At 45.5% G+C, this 21,796-nt stretch overlaps 1 protein-coding gene across 1 annotated transcript in view; it reads right to left on the bottom strand.

Annotated features, from left to right (window-relative positions):
- Positions 1 to 21,796, bottom strand: part of GLB1 (galactosidase beta 1) — a 94,974-nt gene that overhangs the window by 63,371 nt on the left and 9,807 nt on the right. Inside the window, exons 2-5 of the mRNA XM_038759822.1 lie at positions 13,207 to 13,376; positions 6,957 to 7,107; positions 4,451 to 4,511; positions 2,623 to 2,717 (exon numbers count right to left, since the gene is read on the bottom strand). Coding sequence (XP_038615750.1) covers positions 2,623 to 2,717; positions 4,451 to 4,511; positions 6,957 to 7,107; positions 13,207 to 13,376 — 477 coding nt within the window. The remainder of the gene's footprint in view (positions 1 to 2,622; positions 2,718 to 4,450; positions 4,512 to 6,956; positions 7,108 to 13,206; positions 13,377 to 21,796) is intronic.

Below are 21,796 nucleotides of genomic sequence, written 5' to 3' on the forward strand. Positions count from 1 at the left end.
GCTTGGGAAGTACAAGTTGGCAACATATAGAGACAGTCCCTACCCAACAGTGGGCTCACAGTCTAAAAGACTGTTATTAATTATTAATTAGAACTCGAAGATTCAATCTAGACTCAAGCTGACAATTTGGTGACGATAATCCAGTTCAACAATGGTACTTATTGAGCAGTTACTGGGCACAGGGCACTGTACTATGCATTTGGGAAAGTACGATACTACACAACTAGCAGACACATTCCCTGCCCACAGCGAGTCTACAGTCCACTTCACCTTGGTACATTAAAATACTGTCTCCTTTCCAATTCCCTGCTCTACTGCTGAACTTGGGGGGCAGGGAGAAGGAGGAGGGAAAGTAAAACTAATTACTAAGCAGTTGCCCTCTGGGTTGGAAGAACAGGTTGGACTAGAACACGAAGATGCATACTACACCCAAGCTGACAACTTGGTAAGGAAAATTTAGTAAATCTCGTGGCTTTAAGAGAAGCAGCGTAGCCTAATGAATAGAGCACGGGCCTCAGAGTCAGAAGGACCTAGGTTCTAATCCTCGTCTGCTGTGTGACGTTAGACAAGTCACTTCACTTCTCTGTACCTTAGTTATCTCATCTGTAAAATAGGGTTCAAACTGTGGATGTAGGCCAGGGACTGTGTCCAATCCGATTTGCTTGTATCTACCCCGGTGCTTAGAACAGTGCCTGGCACATAGAAAGCACTTAACAAATACCATAAAAAAAAATTCTGACTCCTTTCTCTGCTCTACTCCTTTCATTCATTCCATTCAATCGTATTTATTGAGCGCTTACTGTGTGCAGAGCACACAGTACAATTGGAAAGTACAATTCGGCAACAAATAGAGAAAATCCCTACCCGACTTGCGACGCAGGGAGGATGGTGGGAACGTCAAGGGGAGGACAGGGTTTGGGTGGGAAGATAAGGAGCTCTGTTTTAGACATGTTAAGTCTGAAATGTCATACAGGTAGAGCCGTCCTGAAGGCAGGAGGAAATGCCAGTCTGCTGGACTTGGGGTGGGGAGGGAGGAAGACAGACAAAGTTCCTGGTCAGTTTTGCACACTGAGATGGGACTGCAGTCTGAACTAGAACTAGACCCAAGCCGACAACTTGGTCCCAAGACACCAGGAAACCCTTCACCGAGTTGATCTTCGCATGACACTTTTCGCATGACACTTTAGTGGAGTTTCTCAAAATGAGGTGGAAAAGCTGTGGCAGACACTGAAAGTGATTCTGAGAGGAGTGGGGGTGGAAGAAAAAAAAGAAATGAAATTAGATCAAAAGAAAGAAGAGCAGAAGGTGAGGCCAGATGCTGAGAGAAGCAGAAAAAATGTTCCTTGCAATTCAATCCAAGGCTATTGCAGGAAAACATGTCACACCAGTATAATCGGAAGGACAGATCATTGATAGTATTTACTGAGCAATTACTATGTGCAGAGAATCGTATTAACATCTTGGGAGAGTACCATACAACAGAATTGGCAATCACTTCCCCTACCCACAACGAGCTTACAGTCTAGAATGATAGCACTGAAGGCGAGGAACTAAGATAAACTAAGTGAGAAGTAGAAATGAGGTCAATGCTGGAAGCTCCTTGCATTAAATTTGGAGCAAGGACCATGGGGAATTTTTCAGTGTGAGGGTGGAGATGAGAAAGCTGGTGAAAATAACCCATCCGCAAACCCATTTAAGGTAAACTTTAATGGACTCAAACAGCCATGAAGAGGGGAGAAGGCAAAAATCAAAACTCACCCCCTTCGGAAAGAGACTGTGCATCAAAGGGCACAGCATGACTGCTATAATAATAATCATCATTGTCATATTTGTTAGGTGTTTATAATAATAACAATAATAATTATGGCATTTGTTAAGCGCTTACTACGTGCAAAGCACTGTTCTAAGCGCTTGGGAGGTTACAAGGTAATCAGATGGTCCCACGTGGGGCTCACAGTCTTAATCCCCATTTTACAGTTGAGGTAACTGAGGCACAGAGAAGCTAAGTGACTTGCCCAAGGTCACACAGCTGACAATTGGCGGAGCCAGTTTACTATGTGAGCCCATTGTTGGGTAGGGACTGTCTCTATATGTTGCCGACTTGTACTTTCCAAGCTCTTGGTACAGTGCTCTGCACACAGTAAGCACTCAATAAATACGACTGAATGAATGAATGCTGTACTAAGCACTGGGGCAAGATACAAGCAAATCGTGACTTGCCCAAGTCAATCAGTCGATATTTTTTGAGCACTTACTGTGCTAAGAGCACTGTACTAAGCGCAGTATAACAATATAACAGATGCACTCCCTGCCCACAAAACCGAGGTCACACAGCAGATGAGTGGCGGAGTCAGGATTAGAACCCAGGTCCTTCTGACTCCTAGGCCCGGGCTCTATCCACTAGGCAACACTGCTGACCCTTTTCGGTGCCCTCAACGGCCACGGTCTGACTGCTAGGACGCCTGAGGCCATTAGCAAGTCTCAAATCCTTCACCCTTCTAGACTGTGAGCCCGCTGTGGGCAGGGATTGTCTCTGCACACAGTAAGTGCTCAATAAATATGACTAAATGAATGAATAAAATCCTCTTTGCTGCTCTGGGCCTCCGGAGGGAGGGGGATTACCTGTACGGTGATGATGGGCCCTCCATTTTGATAGAGTAACGGCTTCATCTTGGGCAAAAGGACACCCATCCACTTCTCCACAGCGGCGAGGTAATCTGAGAAAGGAAGAATAATAGCTTGGCTCATGAGGAGTGTCCAGAAAATCCCCTCCACTGTGGAAGACTCCACAAATGCAAATATATTGGAGAAGCAGCGGGGCTCGGTGGAAAGGGCACGGGCTTTGGAGTCAGAGATCAGGGGTTCAAATCCCGGCTCCACTAGTTGTCAGCTGTGTGACTTTGGGCAACTCACATAACTTCTCTGTGCCTCACCTGCAAAATGGGGATGAAGACTGTGAGCCCCCCGTGGGACAACCTGATCACCTTGTAACCTCCCCAGCGCTTAGAACAGTGCTTTGCACATAGTAAGCGCTTACTAAATGCCATCATTAAATATATTCAAATACACCTTTTCAAATAATGCCATGAGTCCGATATTTATAAGAAGTCTGATATGCAGGCTTTGAGGCTAGGAAGTAGATTGTTAAAAAAAATGCCTTGTGATACAAATAACTAAAATATTAATATAAAAAATAGTGGAGTTTATTAAGCACTTATAACGCCCCAAACACTGGACTAATAGTAAAAAGCATGGCCTACTGGAAATAGCTCGGGCCTGGGAATCAGAGAGCCTAGGTTCCAATTCTGCCTCTGCCACTTGCTGTGCTGTGTGACCCTGGTCAAGTTGCTTCACTTCTCTGTGCCTCAGTTTCTCCATCTGTAAAATGGGGGTTCAATACCTATCCTCCTTCCTATCTAGACTGTGAGCCCCACGTGAGACAGGAACTGCGTACAACATGATTAACGTGTTTCTACCCCAGTGCTTAGAGCAGTGCTTGACCCATAGTAAGCATTTAATAAATGCTATGATTATTATTAGATACAATTCATAGACTATGAATTGTGGACAGAATCCACATCTAATTCACCCTGGCACATCCCTTCTCAGGCCTTAGAACAGTGCTGTATGAACAGAAAGTGCTTTGTAAATAACGTTACTACTATTACAATACAATCAGTACAGACTCAGTCCCTGTCCCGCATGGGGTTCACAGGCTAAAGGGGTGAGAATAGAAAGTATTAAAGGAAAGGCTGCTTCAAGGAAGACCGAAGGACTGACAAGACAAAAAAACCTACTTCGCATATTATTTTGCGAGGAAATTCACTTGGACAGGTGGTGTTACTGCTTCACAGGATGCACTGCTACATTCAGGGTGGATTTTTTTCCCCTATGGTATTGGTTAAGTGCTTACTATGTGGCAGGCATTGTCCTAAGCACTGGGGTAGCTGCATGACAATCAGAGTACCTGTCCCACATGAAGCTCAGAGCCTAAGTAGGAGGGAGAACCAGTATTGAATTCCCATTTGAAAGACAAAGGAATTGAGGCACAGAGAAGTGACGAGCCCAAGGTCATACAGCAGATAAGTGGCAGAGTTGGGAATAGAATCCAGGTCCTCCCAACTCCCAAGCCCACGCTCTTTCCATTAGGCCATGCTGTTTCGACTACCAACTGTGTTATATTTTCTTCATCCAAAGTAAGCACTCAGTAAGCACTCAAATATGATTGATTGATGGATGATTCTTCGGCTATTCCTTTCTTTTGTGGGATTTGTGGGATGTGGAATCATCTCTCTACATGGTCTACACAGAGCATTCAGAATTCACCCTCCGAACTCCCAGAGGCCAGAAGAAATGTTAGAGCTACGCTCTTCTCTCCGAAAGCATCCGAGATTGCCGCAAATCTCTGATATTAGAGCAACTAGATTTCTGAACGCTCTACTGATCTTACCTGGATCAGAAGAGCGGAGAACTATCGTTTCTTTCTCTAACAGCCAAGCAGGTAGGCCCCCCTAAGGTGGAAAAAAGAGAATTGTTTTAATTTACTCTTTACAATAACAAAGAAACCACTATCTCCTAGCCATGTTTTTAATGCGGATGGGAATCCACTGCCACTAAATCCTGATCAAATAAACTTGTTCTGACCCAAGTCTGATGTTTTGTGCCACTCTTACTTGCTCCTTCATTCATCCTCTCTCCCATCCCCACAGCACATATTTGTATATCTGCATATGTCTGTAATTTATTTATCTATTTATATTAACGTCTGTCCCCCCCGCTCTAGACAGTGAGCTCGTGGTGGGCAGGAACGTGTCTGTTTGTTGTTATACTGTACTCTCCTGAGCACTTAAAGATAGTGCTTTGCAGACAGTAAGTGCTCACTAAACATTATTTATTGCTTTATAAATTTATAATTAATAATAAATAAATTGATTTATTTATAGCTCAATAAAATTACTCCCAGGGCTCAGCCCGCCACCCTTCCCTGCAATACATTCTGTCAGTCAATTGCATTTATTGAACACTTGCAGTGTGCAGAGCACTGTAATAAGCACTTGTGAGAGTACAATATAACAGACACATCCGCTGCCCATAGCAAGCTTACAGTCTAGTGGAGTCCCCAGGTACCTTCAGGGGAAAGTTTTCCAAAAGTCCCTAGTTATCTCTGGTCTCTGATGAGGGAGAGAAAACTCTGGATATCCTTATAAAGAACCACTAGCCAAGATCCCTCTGAATCCACTTTGCCCACAGCCGGCATTAGGTCCATCTGAAGGGAGGCAACCTCCGACTAGGAAGAGACCACCGAGATGAGGAAACCAGGGCTCCGCCAACCCACCCTCAGATCCCAACCACGCTGACCGGCCGGGGTCTGGATCAACTGCGGTCTTCCCTAAACCACGGCAAGTCTACAAATAGCCAAGAACTAAATCCCCTGCCTAAAATAGGATGCAGGGTCAGTTTACCTAATAACAGTAATAGAGCTATGTCTGAAATAGCTGTTTCAGATACTGAGCCCCCTCCTTCCTCTCCCCCTCATCCCCCCTCCATCCCCGTCTTACCTCCTTCCCTTCCCCACAGCACCTGTTTATATGTATATATGTTTATACATATTTATTACTCTATTTATTTATTTTACTTGTACATATCTATTCTATTTATTTTATTCTGTTAATATGTTTGGTTTTGTTCTCTGTCTCCCCTTTCTAGACTGTGAGCCCACTGTTGGGTAGGGACTGTCTCTAAATGTTGCCAACTGTACTTCCCAAGTGCTTAGTACAGTGCTCCGCACACAGTAAGCGCTCAATAAATACGATTGATTGATTGATTGATTGAATAAAGCTTTGACATGGGGGAGAGTACAGTGCTCTGAACACAGTAAGCGCTCAATAAATACGATTGATTGATTGAAATGTTTACCATGCATCTCCCCAGTGCTTGGCACATCATACTAAGTGTTTAACAAATACAACAACAATAAGAATGATAATAGCAATAATAATAATAATAATAATAATAATAACAATAATAGAGAAGCAGCTCCTATGGATAGAGCACTGGTCTTTGAGTCAGAAGGAGCTAGGTTCTAATCCTGACTCCGCCACTCGTCCGCTGTGTGACCTCCGGCAAGTCCCTTCTCTGGGCCTCAGTTACCTCATTTTAAAATGGGGGCTAAGACTGTGAGTCCCATGTGGGATAGGGACTGTGTCCAATCTGATTACATTGAATTTACCCCAGCACTTAGTACAGTGCCTGGCACATAATGAGTACTTATTGAACACCATTAAAAAACCAATAATAACAATAACACCCCTCAAGTGAGGCACCTCCTGGGTGTTCATTAAAGATGACCACTAAAATTAGACGAAGTTACAAGAGGCCTTGGGATTAGAGATGCAGGTGTGTGGAAGGGGCTTATATAATAAAGATATTATCATGGGATTTGTTAAGTACTTACTATGTGCCAAGCACTGGGAAGATGCACGACAATTATATCAGACACAGCACCAGGTGGGGCTTACATTCTAAGGAGCAGAACAGATATTTACTCTCCATTCTGCAGATGGCGAAACAGACACAGCGCAGTTAAGTGACCTGCCCGAGGTCACACAGCAGGCAAGGGGCCGTGCCAAGCTTAGAACCCAGGTCCTCCGATGCCCCCCACAAAGTCTGTGCTCTTTCCATCAGGCCATGGCTGCCTATCTTTAAATGTCCTTTTTGTGATCTCCTCCTAGTTTCCTGTCCCTAATGAACTTGCACCAACTATGGAAACTCCATGTTTCCCGCCTTCAGAAGTCTGAGCTTTAATAAAGCCCCACATCATAATGTTCCCAATCCACACAGGACTCAACTCCCAATTCAACGACGGAGGGCAGGAGGAAAGCGCTTAGTCCAGTGTTCTGCACACAGTAAGCACTCAATAAATACGACAATGTTTGAATGAAGGCACGCTGACTCACCATGTCCCACTCTCCACAAATGTAAGGGCCGGCCCTCAGGATGACTAACAGCCCCGTCTCATTGGCAAGCCGCAGGAAATACTCTACATCGCGATCCTCGGTGAACTGGTACTGCCCAGGGACAGGCTCGTGGAAATTCCAAGGCACGTACCTGCCAAGAAAGAACACAGTCTCCTCGAGCTAGTAAAAAGCAAAGGAGAGATGACCCCCCCATGCTTTGTTTTCCATTTATTCAACATATTTATTGAGCGCTTCCTGGGTGCAGAGCACCACATTAAGCACTTTGGAGAGTATGTCAATAAACGGACACATCCCTACCGACAACAAGCTTATGGTCTAGAGGCAGGGAGACAGACATTAACACAAATAAATTAATACAATAATTCACAAACTGGACGAGTCCTAATGAAGGGACTGGGATGAGATGGGTGCTTCACCAAGAATTCACTTCTCTCATGGAGTACTTCCTGGGTGTCCATAATTTTTTTTTAATGGTATTTGTTAAGCGCTTTACTGTTTGCCAAGCACTGTACTAAGCACTGGGGTAGATACAACCTAATCAGGTTGGACACGGTCTATGTCCCACAAGAGGCTCACAGTCTTAATCCCATTCATTCTTTAAATCATACTTATTGAGCGCTTACTCTGTGCAGGGCACTTTACTAAGTGCTTGGGACTGTGAACATTTGATTTCTTCCTTCCACCTTCCTATGGGGTAAATACCGTTCGGCCATGCTGGTTTCACCTCTTATCCACGCCTCATCAACCTCAGCTTCTCACCCGCTTTACAATCTCACAACTCCTGCTACACCTGGATGTCTCCACAGGCGATGTTAGACTCAATGCTATAATAATAATAACAATAATAATGGCAGTTATTGAGCACTTACTAAGTGCAAAGCACTGTTATGCCAAAGCTGATCTCGTTAAACTATTTCTCCTAGTTTTCCATCACAGTCGATTCCACCTGCCTCTTCCCTGTCCCGACAGCTCATAACCTCAGTGTTGACTTTAACTTCTCTGTCTTCCACCTGGCAAAATGTGTCTACCAACTCTGTTTCTGTAGAACTCACCCAAGCACTTGGTACAGTGTTCTGTGCCAGTAAGTGCTCAAAAAAATCCGTAAAATCAATTAACGGAACTTATTGAGTGCTTAAAATGCACAGAGCACGGTACTAAGTGCTTGGGAGAGTACGACAGAATTAGCAGACACGTTCCCTGCCCATAATGAGTACCACTGATTCAGTTCATTTCCATTTCCAAGTCCTGCTGGCTTTTCCTCCATAATAATTCCCTGATCTGCCTCTTTGCCTCCACCTCTATTACCACCACCCTGGATCAAACCCTCATCGTTAGATTACGGCATCACCCTCCTATCTGGGTGTTTCTGCCTCTAACCTGCACTTAGATCTGTGACTTTTCAATTTTTGATATTCGCCCCTATCCTAAAGCACTTGCATCCGTATCTTTAAATTGCATGTTATAAGTGATTTATTTTTTCATATTAATGTCTGTCTCCCCCCTCTAGACTGTCAGCTTGTTCTGGGCAGGGAACATGTCTGCTAATTCTGTGGTACTGTACTCTCCCAAGTGCTTAGTACAGTGCTCTACACATAGCTTGAATGACTGATAGCCTCTTCCACCTATCGTACCCACAGCTGCTTGGATCAACTTCCAGATTTCATCATTCCCCTTTTCAGAAACCTCCAATTTTTTTCTCTGCATCAAATTCCCCACCATTTTCAAGCTTCTTCGCCCTCTGTCTCCTACTCACCTACATGTTCTCTTCTTCCACCGTCCTTCCCAAAGACTTACTATCCGTATCATATGCCTTTCCCCTTTCTAGGGATTTCCTCCCCTGTCAAGTTTCCCATCCCACCCCTCTACATCTCCCAAAACACTCTTAAAAGTCACCTCCTCCATTAGACATTCCCCAGCTAATATCTTCCTCTCTGGACATATCATCTTCTAAGCTCCTCTAGACCATAAGCTTGTTTTGGGCAGGTAACATGTCTACCAACCCTGCTATAGTGTACACTGCACTATCCCCAGTGCTTAGTACAGTGCCCTGAACTCAGTAAGTGCTTAATAAATATGATTGATTAGTCACAGGAGTAGTACTCATATCTGTAATTGTCTACGTTTGTTATCATTCTATCTACACTCTTACTCTTGTTTCTACTGTACACAGCCGACGTATGCAAGCTTAGCTTCCCTCATTATACCAAAATGTCCTTGAAGGAAAGGACAGTTCTAAAGTGTACCGAACTGCATACATTATTAATAATAATAATGGTACCTGTTAAGCACTTACTATGTGCCAGGCACTGTTCTAAGCACTGGGGTAGATACAAGATAATCGGGTTGGATACAGTCCCTGCCCCACATGGGACTCACAGTCTTAATCCCCATTTTACAGATGAGGGTCTAGAGAAGTGAAGTGACTTGCCCAAGATCACACAGCAGGCAAGTGGCAGAGCCGGGATTAGAACCCAGGTCCTTCTGACCCCCCCAGGCCTTTGCTGTATCCACAAGACCATCCTGCTCTCCTAAGATAATGAAGGCAAGAAACAGGAATGGAGACCTCCATCAACTGATTAAAAAAAAATTAAAAATTAAAAAAAAAAATCAAAGCATCTTCCAGGGCACATTTGGGAGGGGGCAGGTCATTCATTCATTCATTCAATCATATTTATTGAGTGCTTACTGTGTGCAGAGCACTGTACTAAGCGCTTGGGAAGTACAAGTTGGCAACATATAGAGACGGTCCCTACCCAACAACGGGCTCACAGTCTAGAAGGGGGAGACAGACAACAAAACAAAACATATAAACAAAATAAAATAGAATAGTAAATACGTACAAGTAAAATAAATAGAGTAATAAATCTGTATAAACATATATACAGGTGCTGTGGGGAGGGGAAGGAGGTAGGGCGGGGGAGAGGGAGAGAGGAAGGAGGAGGCTCAGTCTGGGAAGGCCTCCTGAAGGAGGTGAGCTCTCAGTAGGGTTTTGAAAGGAGGAAGAGAGGTCCTGGAGTCTGACTTAGCCCCACATACCTCAAACCGAGTATTATTATCAAACTTCTCGGGTCAGAAGAGCACTCCGAGGAGATGGTGTGACAGGTTATTTTTTACTCATTTAAAAGTTGCCTGGAATTGTTTTCGTCGTCTGAGACAGTCACCAGAATGAATACAGTACTAAACCGCGGGTGGTGATGGGGTCATTCAGATACCTGGTAACGCCAGCGACTCATCAGATCGAGTGGTTTCCCAAGCTAGATCAGTCGGAGGAATCATCAACATTATAGCACTGTGGGGGTTTCCTTCCCTTATCTCCTAGAGGCTATCTGCCATTATCTATCATGAGGGCCCCAAGAAGCCAAAATGGGTTCTTCCCATGTGCTCTTCGGTCTCCTGATTGTGAAGATTCACAATGTCCCAGGTTCTGGCTACCCCACTGGGACGGTTGAGAAAAATACCACAGATATCTTCTAAAACTTTCTCTAGACCAACAGACTGGAAGGGTGTTGCTAATTCTCCACCACGAGAAACCTCAAAATGATCATCATCAGTATTTAAGCAAATACTGCATGCAGAGCTCTGTATTGGGTATTTAAAACTCATCTTTGGCTCTTTTTAAATTGTTGAGAGTTAAATCTAAAAAGCCGATTGTTCTTCCCCATCACATTGCAAGTGTTTCAAGGGCAGGCACTTGGTCTTAATTCTTTGTTTTATTAGCCAATCATATTTATTGCACCCTTATTGTGGGCAGAGCATTGATCTAAGGGCCTAGGAGAGAATGGCAGAACAAGAGTAGATAGACAAGTTCCCCCAGTATTGTGCCTTTTATCTAGCGGGTGCGCCACAGATAGAGGTGATGATGATCACCAAGATCATCATTGCTGTTCGGCTCTTGCTGAAATAAGTGGAGGGGAGAAGGAGGTCTTAGAATTTGGAAGAAGGATGGGAAGGATACAGAAATCCTCCCTAAGATTCTGGACTCCAGACTGTGAGCTCACTGTGGACAGGAATGTTTGTTGTTATAGTGTACTCTCCCAAGCGCTTAGTACAGTGCTTTGCACACAGTAAATGCTCAATAAATAGAACGAATCAACGGATTACCCATCTGCTTTGACATGTGCACTCCATCTACAACCCAACCCACACACTTCACTCCTCTAATGCTAACCTTCTCACTGTACCTCGATCCGGTTTATCAATCAATCAATCAATCAATTGTATTTATTGAGCACTTACTGTGTGCAGAGCACTGTACTAAGCGCTTGGGAAGTACAAGTTGGCAACATATAGAGACAGCCCCTACCCAACAGTGGGCTCACAGTCTAAAAGGGGGAGACAGAGAACAAAACCAAACATACTAACAAAATAAAATGAATAGATATGTACAAGTAAAATAAATAGAGTAATAAATTTGTACAAACATATATACATATATACAGGTGCTGTGGGGAAGGGAAGGAGGTAAGATGGGGGGGATGGAGAGGGGGACGAGGGGGAGAGGAAGGAAGTAAAACCCCGGCTGAGCACGGAAAAGCCACTCTCCGAAAAATGGATCCTTAAAACATCTCGGTCTGACTCGTTTTCCAAACAAGGGGCAAATTCTATATTTTTTCCAGAAACCTATACTTGCAACTGCCTCTGCAATTTTGATATCATTTTCACTACTGTTCACAGCAAAATGGGAATATAGCTGAAAGCCAGTGATTATTTTTTGTTTTACTCAATATCGAAGAGCTACAGCAAGAAATATTTCCAATAGGCCCATGTCTCATTTAAAACAACAATGGACCTTTGACCTTGCCACTGACCTCTCGCTCACATCCTGCCTCTGGCCTGAAAGGCCCACCCTCCTCATATCTGACGCACAATTATTCTCCCCCTCTTCAAAGCCTTATTGAAGACACATCTCCTCCAAAAGGCCTCCTCTAAGCCCTCCTTTCCTCTTCTCTCTTTCCCTTCTCCGTTGCCCTGATTACTCCCTTTATTCACCACTTCCCCCCCACCTCCACCCTACGACTCCTATGTATATATCTGTAATTTATTTATATCAATGTCTGTCTCCCCCTCTGGGCCGTAAGCTCACTGTGGGCTGGGAACGTGTCAGTTATACTGTACTCTCCCAAGCACTTAATACAGTGCTCTGCACTCGACAAGTGCTCAATAAATACAGTTGACTAACTGAGCATCAAACTTCAGCAGTAGTCATTAGGAGATCAAACACTGGGCAGTACCACTGAAAATTTATGGTTTCCTCCTTAAAACTTGCCTTTAAACCCCAATTCAGAGACTTTAATTCGCGAAACAGCATGGCCTAACGGATAGAGCACGGGCCTGTGAGTTAGAAAGCCTGGGTTCTAATCCCGGCTCTGCTACGTCCCTGCTGTGTGACCCTGGGCAAGTCACAACTTCGCTGGGCCTCAGTTCCCTCATTTATAAAATGGGGATTCAACATCTGTTCTCCTTCAGACTGTGAGCCCCATGTGGGATAGGACTATAGCCCACCTTTGGTCTATCCCAGAGCTTAGAACAGTAGTTGATACAGAGTAAGTGCTGAACAAATACCGTTATAATAATAATAATAATGATGGCATTTATTAAGCGCTTACTATGTGCAAAGCACTGTTCTAAGCACTGAGGAGGTTACAAGGTGATCAGGTTGTCCCATGGGGGGCTCACAGTCTTAATCCCCACTTTACAGATGAGGGAACTGAGGCCCAGAGAAGTTAAGTTACTTGCCCAAAGTCACACAGCTGACAATTGGCAGAGCTGGGATTTGAACCCCTAGCCTCTGACTCCAAAGCCCGGGCTCTTTCCACTGAGCCACGCTGCTTCTCTGCTTCTCGTTATTGTTATTAGAAGCAGTGTGGCCTAGAGAAAGGAGTCAGAGGATCTGGGATCTAATTCCAGCTCCACCACGTACCTGCTGTGGGACTTTGGACAAGTCACTTAACCTCTCTGTGCCTCAGTTCCTTCATTAGCCAAATGGGGATTCAGAATCCCTTCTGCCTCTTAGACTGTTCACCCCTTGCAGAACCTGATCATGTTGCATCTTCTCCAGCGTTTAGTAGTTTATTGTTGCACTGTACTCTCCCAAGCGCTTAGTAGAGTGCCCTGCATGCAGCAAGTGCTCAATAAATACAACTGACTGGCTGACTGACAACAGCACTTGGCCCATAGTAAGTGCTTAATAAATACCACAATCATTATAAAGTGTGACTTTTCGACTTACGTTTGGATGGCATTAAGCCCCGCCAGCTTCATCTTCAGAAGACGATCCTTCCAATAGAAGCGGGGCACCCGCGAGTAGTGAACGCTCCCGGAGATGTAGCGGAATGGTTTCCCATCCTTGAGGAAGCAGTCTCTCTTGTAGTCGATGGCAAACGTCCGCTGGGGAGGGTTCTAAGTATCAACGAGACGGCTCCGTGTGAGTCTAGGTGGTAATGTTTCAAAGACCACCACCCGTCACAACCTTCAGGATCCCCTCTCCAGCCTGTTGATTTGCAGAATGTCGCCAGAGGGGCACCCCCGCCAAACTTCCCAGGGTTTCCAGGGGAAGAGAGGGTGAGGAGGGGATGAGAGAAGTTTAGCAAAGCGGAGAGATCTTTGGGAAAAGTCACAACACAGCTTCGGTACGATCTCACAACTCCTCCAGGAATTGGGAATCATCCGCCTCCCGCACCCCTCTACACCGTGTCCCTAGTTGGGGGGATAGCAGGGATGACCCAAAGGCTTTTCACTAGAGCAACTCAACTCGTAAGAGGAACCCAAAAAAGCTCAAACCAGCACATAATGATGGTATTTGTTAAGCGCTTACTACGTGTCAAGCACTGTTCTACAACACAGCTTTGGTACGATCTCACAATTCCTCCAGGAACTGGGAATCATCCATCTCCCGCACCCCTCTACACCGTGTCCCTCGTTGAGGGGATAGCAGGAATGACCCAAAGGCTTTTCACTAGAGCAACTCAACTCGTAAGAGGAACCCAAAACAGCTTGAACCAGCACATTATGATGGTATTTGTTAAGCGCTTACTAGTTGTCAAGCACTGTTCTACAACACAGCTTTGGTACGATCTCACAATTCCTCCAGGAATTGGGAATCATCCACCTCCCGCAACCCTCTACACCGTGTCCCTCACTGAGGGGATAGCAGGAATGACTCAAAGGTTTTTCACTAGAGCAACTCAACTCGTAAGAGGAACCCAAAAAAGCTCAAACCAGCACATAATGATGGTATTTGTTAAGCGCTTACTAGGTGTCAAGCACTGTTCTACAACAGCTTTGGTACGATCTCACAATTCCTCCAGGAATTGGGAATCATCCACCTCCCACTCCCTCCTACACTGTGTCACTTGTTGGGGGGATAGCAGGAATGACCCAAAGGCTTTTCACTAGAGCAACTCAACTCGTAAGAGGAACCCAAAAAAGCTCAAACCAGCACATAATGATGGTATTTGTTAAGCGCTTACTAGGTGTCAAGCACTGTTCTACAACACAGCTTTGGTACGATCTCACAATTCCTCCAGGAACTGGGAATCATCCATCTCCCGCACCCCTCTACACCGTGTCCCTCGTTGAGGGGGTAGCAGGAATGACCCAAAGGCTTTCCACTAGAGCAACTCAACTCGTAAGTGGAACCCCAAAAAAACTCAAACCAGCACATAATGATGGTATTTGTTAAGCGCTTACTAGGTGTCAAGCACTCTTCTAAACGCTGCGGTAGACACAACCTAGTCAGGTTGGACACAGTCCCTGCTCCACATGGGGCTGACAGTCTTAATTCCCATTTTACAGATGAGGGAACAGAGGCATAGAGAAGTGAAGTGACTTGCCCAAGGTCACCCAGCAGACAAGTGGCGGAGCTGGGATTAGGAACCACGACCTTCCGACTCCCAAGCTGGTGCTGTATTCACTATGCCAGGCTGCTTAGAAGTGCATTCTCATCTGAGGTGAGAGATCTGAGGCGTGGCTCAGTGGAAAGGGCACGGGCTTTGGAGTCAGAGGTCATGGGTTCGAGTCCCGGCTCCACCACAAGTCTGCTGTGTGACCTTGGGCAAGTCACTTAACTTCTCTGAGCCTCAGTTACCTCATCTGTAAAAATGGGGATTAAGACTGTGAGCCCCACGTGGGACAACTTGATCACATTGTATCCCCCCCAGTGCTTAGAACAGTGCTTTGCAGATAGTAAGCGCTTAACAAATGCCATCATTATTATCTGGTGCCGTCAACCTCCAGACTCTCAGGGACACTGTGACTGGGCTTCATTTTCCCTGCTGAAGGTTAAGAGGAAAGTGGACAAAAAAGCAGTGTGGCTCAGTGGAAACAGCACGGGCTTTGGAGTCAGAGGTCATGGGTTCAAATCCCGGCTCTGCCAATTGTCAGCTGTGTGACTTTGGGCAAGTCACTTAACTTCTCTGGGCCTCAGTTACCTCATCTGTAAAATGGGGGTTAAGACTGTGAGCCCCCCGTGGGACAACCTGATCACCTTGTAACCTCCCCAGCGCTTAGAACAGTGCTTTGCACATAGTAAGCACTTAATAAATACCATTATTATTATTATTAATCCCAGCTCTGCCACTACTCTTCTGTGTGACCTTGGGCAAGCCACTTAACTTCTCAGGGCCTCAGTTCCCTCCTCTGTAAAATGGGGATGAAGACCATGAGCCCCATATGGGACAAGGACTGTGTCCACCCTGATTAGCTTGTATCTACCCCAGCATTTAGAACAGTGCCTGGTATATAGTAAGCGCTCAAAAATACCATAAAAAAAAAGTAGATTCAAAGATGAGGTTCCACAGATGGTTCGCTCAAATAGGATCTAAGCCTTCCAGCAGCCCCGAATCATTAAGCATTGACCGAGATGGGACTTTAATGTTTTAAAAATAAATGGATGGCCAAGAGATTACTCCAAAATATGCATCCAAGTGAAAGTGCAATTTGTTTTTAGGAAAAGCAGTTTTAGAAGGTGGGACTGACTGCCCATACCCTTTGAAGTAATAATAATAATAATAATAATGTTGGTATTTGTTAAGCGCTTACTATGTGCAAAGCACTGTTCTAAGCGCTGGGGTAGATACAAGGTAATCAGGTTGTCCCACGAGGGGCTCACAGTCTTCATCCCATGCCACCAGGCACCGTCCCGCTAATAACAACTGAGGTATTTGTTAAGCGCTAAGTAATAATAACAATGATGATGGTATTTATTAAGCGCTTACTATGTGCAAAGCACTGTTCTAAGCACTGGGGAGGTTACAAGGGGATCAGGTTGTCCCACGGGGGGCTCACAGTCTTCATCCCCATTTTACAGATGAGGGAACTGAGGCCCAGAGAAGTGAAGTGACTCGCCCAAAGTCACACAGCTGACAATTGGCGGACCTGGGATTTGAACCCATGACCTTGGACTCCAAAGGCCGGGCTCTTCCCACTGGGCCACGCTGCTTCTCTAGGTGCCAGGCACTGTACTTAGCGCCGGGGTGGACACAAGTAACTTGGGTGAGATATGGTCCCTGTCCCACGTGGGGCTCACAGTCTTAATCCCCATTTTACAGATGAGGGAACTGAGGCCCAGAGAAGTGAAGTGACTGGGCCTCTTGCCCGCTTCCCTGCCACCCCGGGCCCCTGCCAATCCTGTCCTCAGCCTCGCACCCAGGATCCGCCCCCAGCCTCGACGGGCCTTCCTCTAGTTCTAATGTTACCCTAGGATTTGGTGTCTCTGTCTTTCTCTTTCTCTCTCTCACAGACATACATACATACACACACATACACTCATGCTTTGCACACAGTAAGTGCCCAATAAATGCGATTGAATGAACAAACCCCCAAAGTGATCATTTCTGTGGATTTTGCCTCCACCCACAAACCAGTCCTCGCAAAGGACAGCAATAGTAACATAACCCTACTGCCCCCATGTGGGAAAAGATAGGCCCTGTCAGTTCATTAGTAATAATAATAATAATAATAATGGCATTTATTAAGCACTTACTATGTGCAAAGCACTGTTCTAAGCGCTGGGGGGCTACAAGGTGATCAGGCTGTCCCACGTGGGGCTCACAGTCTTAATCCCCATTTTGCAGCTGAAGTAACTGAGGCCCAGAGAAGTGAAGTAACTTGCCCAAAGTCACACAGCTGACAAGTGGCGGACCTGGGATTTGAACCCTTGACCTCTGACTCCAAAGCCCGGGCTCTTTCCACTGAGCCACGCTGGGGCCTTCTGATGCTTAAATCCAAAAATTACACCCCAGGGTGAAGCAGTGTGGCTTAGTGGAAGGAGCCCGGGCTTGAGAGTCAGAGGTGGTGGGTTCTAATCCCAGCTCTGACACTTATCAGCTGTGTGACTTTGGGCAAGTCACTTAACTTCTCTGTACCTCAGTTACCTCATCTGTAAAATGGGGATGAAGACAGTGAGGCCCCACGTGGGACAACCTGCTGACCTTGTATCTATATCCCAGTGCTTAGAACAGTGCTTGGTACTTGTGTATATTTGTACATATTTATTATTAGAGAAGCAGCGTGGCTTAGTGGCAAGAGCCCGGGCTTCAGAGTCAGAGGTTATGGGTTCTAATCCCCACTCCGCCACAAATCAGCGTGGCTCAGTGGAAAGAGCACGGGCTTTGGAGTCAGTGGTCATGGGTTCAAATCCCGGCTCTGCCAATTGTCAGCTGTGTGACTTTGGGCAAGTCACTTAACTTCTCTGCGCCTGTTACCTCATCTGTAAAATGGGGATTGACTATGAGCCCCCCGTGGGACAACCTGATCACCTTGTAACCTCCCCAGTGCTTAGAACAGTGCATTGCACATAGTAAGTGCTTAATAAATGCCATCATTATTATTATTATAACAGCTGTGTGACTTTGGACAAGTCACTTAACTTCTCTGTGCCTCAGTTACCTCAATCTGTAAAATGGGGATTAAAACTGTGAGCCCCACGTGGGGCACCCTGATTACCTTGTATCATCCCCAGCGCTTAGAACAGTGCTTTGCAAATAGTACGCGCTTAACAAATACCATAATTATTACAAAACTGAATTAAGAGGCCTTTTCTGACATTTTACCCCCCATCACCGAAGGGAGTCAGAAGGGTCTGGGTTCTAATCCCGGCTCCACCACATGTCTGCTGCGTGACCTTGGGCATGTCACTTCACCTCTCTGTGCCTGTTTACCTCATCTGTACAATGGGGATAAGCGTGTGAGCCTCATGTGGGACACGGACTGTGTCTGATCTGATAACTTATACCTACCCCAGTGCTTAGAACAGTGCTTGGCACATAGTAAGCACCTAATGAGTACTATTATTATTATTATCATCATCAGATTAAAAGCCCCATCAAAAGTCCCTGAATCAGAAAAACGGGAAGCACCTGGTATGAAAATATGCTGATGACCAAGGTCTAGCAACTAAGAATAACCCTCCAGAATCAGCAAAATGCTACGGACACAATTAGCCTCAGGACAGAACTTACTCAACAGCTCTTCGCTGACAAGAGCTCACCTTTAATTCTTTCGTCTAACCCAGGACAACTATCTACCTTATTTACTCATTCACTCAATTGTATTTATTGAGCGCTTACTGTGCAGAGCACTGTACTAAGCACTTGGAAAGTACAGTACAGCAATAGAGACAATCCCTGCCCATTTACTGGTATAATTGCCTCCTCAATTTCCCCTCTCTGATTAAGGGGGGGGAAGAAGACATCAAAGATTATACCATTGAGTTATGCACCATAAATTGTAAGCAGTAGCAGCCACGGGCCAGCTAAAAGGAGCAGAAACGTGAGAACTGGTTAACATAGACGGAAGGGGAAATTTGCACAGTGAGGGTCTACTGAATGCAACACCTGGGAGAATGAAATGAGAGATGCAGGCTCTAGTTCCCTCTTACTTTCCTCTTCCTTCTCCCCTTTCCCACATAGATACACTCAGTTCCTTCAAAAATTAAATTAAATTAAAAATTATTCAAAACTTATGTGAATAAAGACGGTTTTATACACACACCCCTAGCTGTATTTCCCCTATGCGCTTAGATGTGTACCCTTTAAGCACTTGATATTCATCCCATCCCCACAGCACTTATGTACATATCCTTAAACTTCCCCATTTCCCCTTCCCATCTCTTTTTTTAATATGTTTCCTCTAAACTGTAAGCTTCTCGTGAGCAGGGACTGCTGTCTACCAACTCTGTTGTATTGTACGGTCCCAAGTGTTTAGTACAGTTCCCTGCACCGAGTAAGCACTCAATACCACTGACTGACCCGTTGATTATATATCATTTGTGCTACATGCAGATTTTAATTTTCACAAGCTCATTCCTTGCACCCTTGCAGCAGGATTCCAACCATTTAAACACACCAAGGATTTCAATAGTTTATTAATTCTGCAGAGGTCACCATCCATTTATGAGCGTCACCCTTAATAAACTGGCACATGGATCCCAGAATACTGAAGTGTCGCATTTTTATTGCACCATCGGACCACATCAGCTCGGTGTGGGGTGAAATCAGTGCACACAGATATCGGCGCCAGAGATTCCAGAGTGACAGAAACCCATTTCAGCGTGAAGCCTAGTCCCCCAAAATCCCCACCATCAGCGCCCCATCCGTAAGCTTTGTGCTTTCTGGGAGGTAAAAGATCAATTCGGACAATACGCGCTTTTGAAAATCTCTCTTTCCGGCTGGTTTCCCCCCCCCACGAATCAAGCAGACCCATAAACAGCAATAAGCATACTATCAAAACTCACGAACGGCAGAGAAGCAAAGAGACCCAGAGCCGGCTAGCCATGGCTGCGAGTCACACTATGGGCCCCTGTCTGGGCCTCGGCTCTAATTTGGACAGTGAGTGCTTGCCCAGACTGCAGGCTGACCTTCCTGCTGGAAGTTTTGGCTACCATGGGGCTCTGGCACCTAGGATCAAGAAGGGGAGAAGCCACGGAAGTCACTGAGACAACCAGGATCATCCCGGCCCTGGGAGTTCAAAGAACCAGGAGGGAGTCAGGGCGGGAAAGCTCAGGTCCCCAGACTTAAATCCCACAGACCCACAGGGAGTTTAAAAGAAAGAGACACACTAGCCCCACCACCACAATAAGGCTAAAGGTGTTGGGGGGATTAAGGAGGAAAGACTGAGGAGGAACAGGTATAATGAATAGACTGTAAGCTCCTTGTGGGGAGGGAATGTGTCTGTTTATTGTTGTATTGTACTTTCTGGGCAGGAAATGTGTCTGTTTATTGTTGAATTGTACTTTACCAAGCGCTCAGTACAGCGCTGTCCACACAGTAAGCACTCAAATACGACTGAATACGGAACCTTGGACCCTTTCTTGAACTGAACCAAAAGAGGCAACAAATGTGCTCGCGCGTGCACACACATACACACGCACACTTTGGAAAAACTCCCCTTCTTGCTGGTTCCTCCCAGTGAATCAAGCAGCCCCTTAAACAACAATAAGCAAAATATCAAAACTCACAACAGCAGAGAATAATAATAATAATTGGGGTATCTGTTCAGCGCTTACTGCACTAAGCGCTGGGGTGGATACACACAAATCGGGTTAAGCTCAGTCCCTGTCCCGCATGGGGCTCACGATCTTAATCTTCATTTTACAGATGAGGTAACTGAGGCCCAGAGAAGTGAAGCGGCTTGCCCACAGTCACACAGCAGAAAGCGGCAAAGCCAGAATTAGAACTCAGTTCCTTCTTACTTCCAGGCTGGTGCTCTAGCCATTAGGCCACTCCAGCAATGGGGTCCCAAGCCTGGCTAGCCACACTGCTAGCCACGGTACATGTACGTGCCTGGGGCTCAAATCTCTCAGATGTCAGGGTCTAGCTCCTTTTTTTCGGGGGGAGGCTATATTTTTGAGAATAACGCTCCAGCCAAGAGAGTTGGGGTGACGGCAGAGGCAGCAGCAGGGTTAAGAGAAAGGACACGGCGAGTTGACTGGCAGAAAACCTCCTAGCTCCTCAGATTCACTTCAGTAACTCAAAACCTCAAAGCTTGGAGTCCTCAAGGAGCAGAAGGATGTGTTGAAAAGAATGGCAAGGTGACATTGAGGAGTAAGGAAAAGAGACTAGAATCATCGATGGTATTTGAGAGGATAAATAAAAATATCCCACTCTCTGGGCAGACTGCTCGGTCTTGGCGGGAGTTGGCTAGCCAAGAGAAGAGAAGGCTTATGGAAGCAACTCTTCAAGTACAGTGGCCTAGCAGATAGAGCACAGGCCTGGGTTCTAATTCTGCTGTCACTCGTCTGATAAGTGACGTTGAGTGAGTCACTTCACTTCTCTGTGCCTCTGTTCCCTCACCTACAAAATGGGTATTAGGATTGCAGGTGGGATAGGGGCCCTGTCCGACCTGATCAGCTTGTATCTCCCCCAGCGCTTAGTACAGTGCCTGATACACAGTAAGCACTTTACTAATACCATATAAAAAATAAATTTAAAAATACTATCCTTGGAGAGCGTTAAAAATCAGCTTGACAACATTCTGTCTCGGATGGTTTCAGTGTGTTCATCTGCATAGGAGGAGGAGGTGGGCTGCTTATCAGAGTCCTCCAGCTCCATAATAATAATAATAATAATAATGGTATTTGTTAAGCATTTATTATGAGTAAGGCACTGTACCAAGTCCTGGGGTGGATATAAGTAAATCAGGTTGGACACAGTCCCTGTCACACATGGGGCTCACAGTCTGAATCCTTATTTTACAGACCACGTAACTGCAGCACAGAAAAGTGAAGTGAGTTGCCCAAAGTCACACAGCAGACAAGTGACCGAGCAGGGATTAAAACCCCAGTTCCTCTGACTTTTAGGCCCATGCTCTTTGGCCCAATG

The sequence above is a fragment of the Tachyglossus aculeatus genome, chromosome 2 (assembly GCF_015852505.1).
Source record: "Tachyglossus aculeatus isolate mTacAcu1 chromosome 2, mTacAcu1.pri, whole genome shotgun sequence".
Classification (NCBI taxonomy): Eukaryota; Metazoa; Chordata; class Mammalia; order Monotremata; family Tachyglossidae; genus Tachyglossus; species Tachyglossus aculeatus.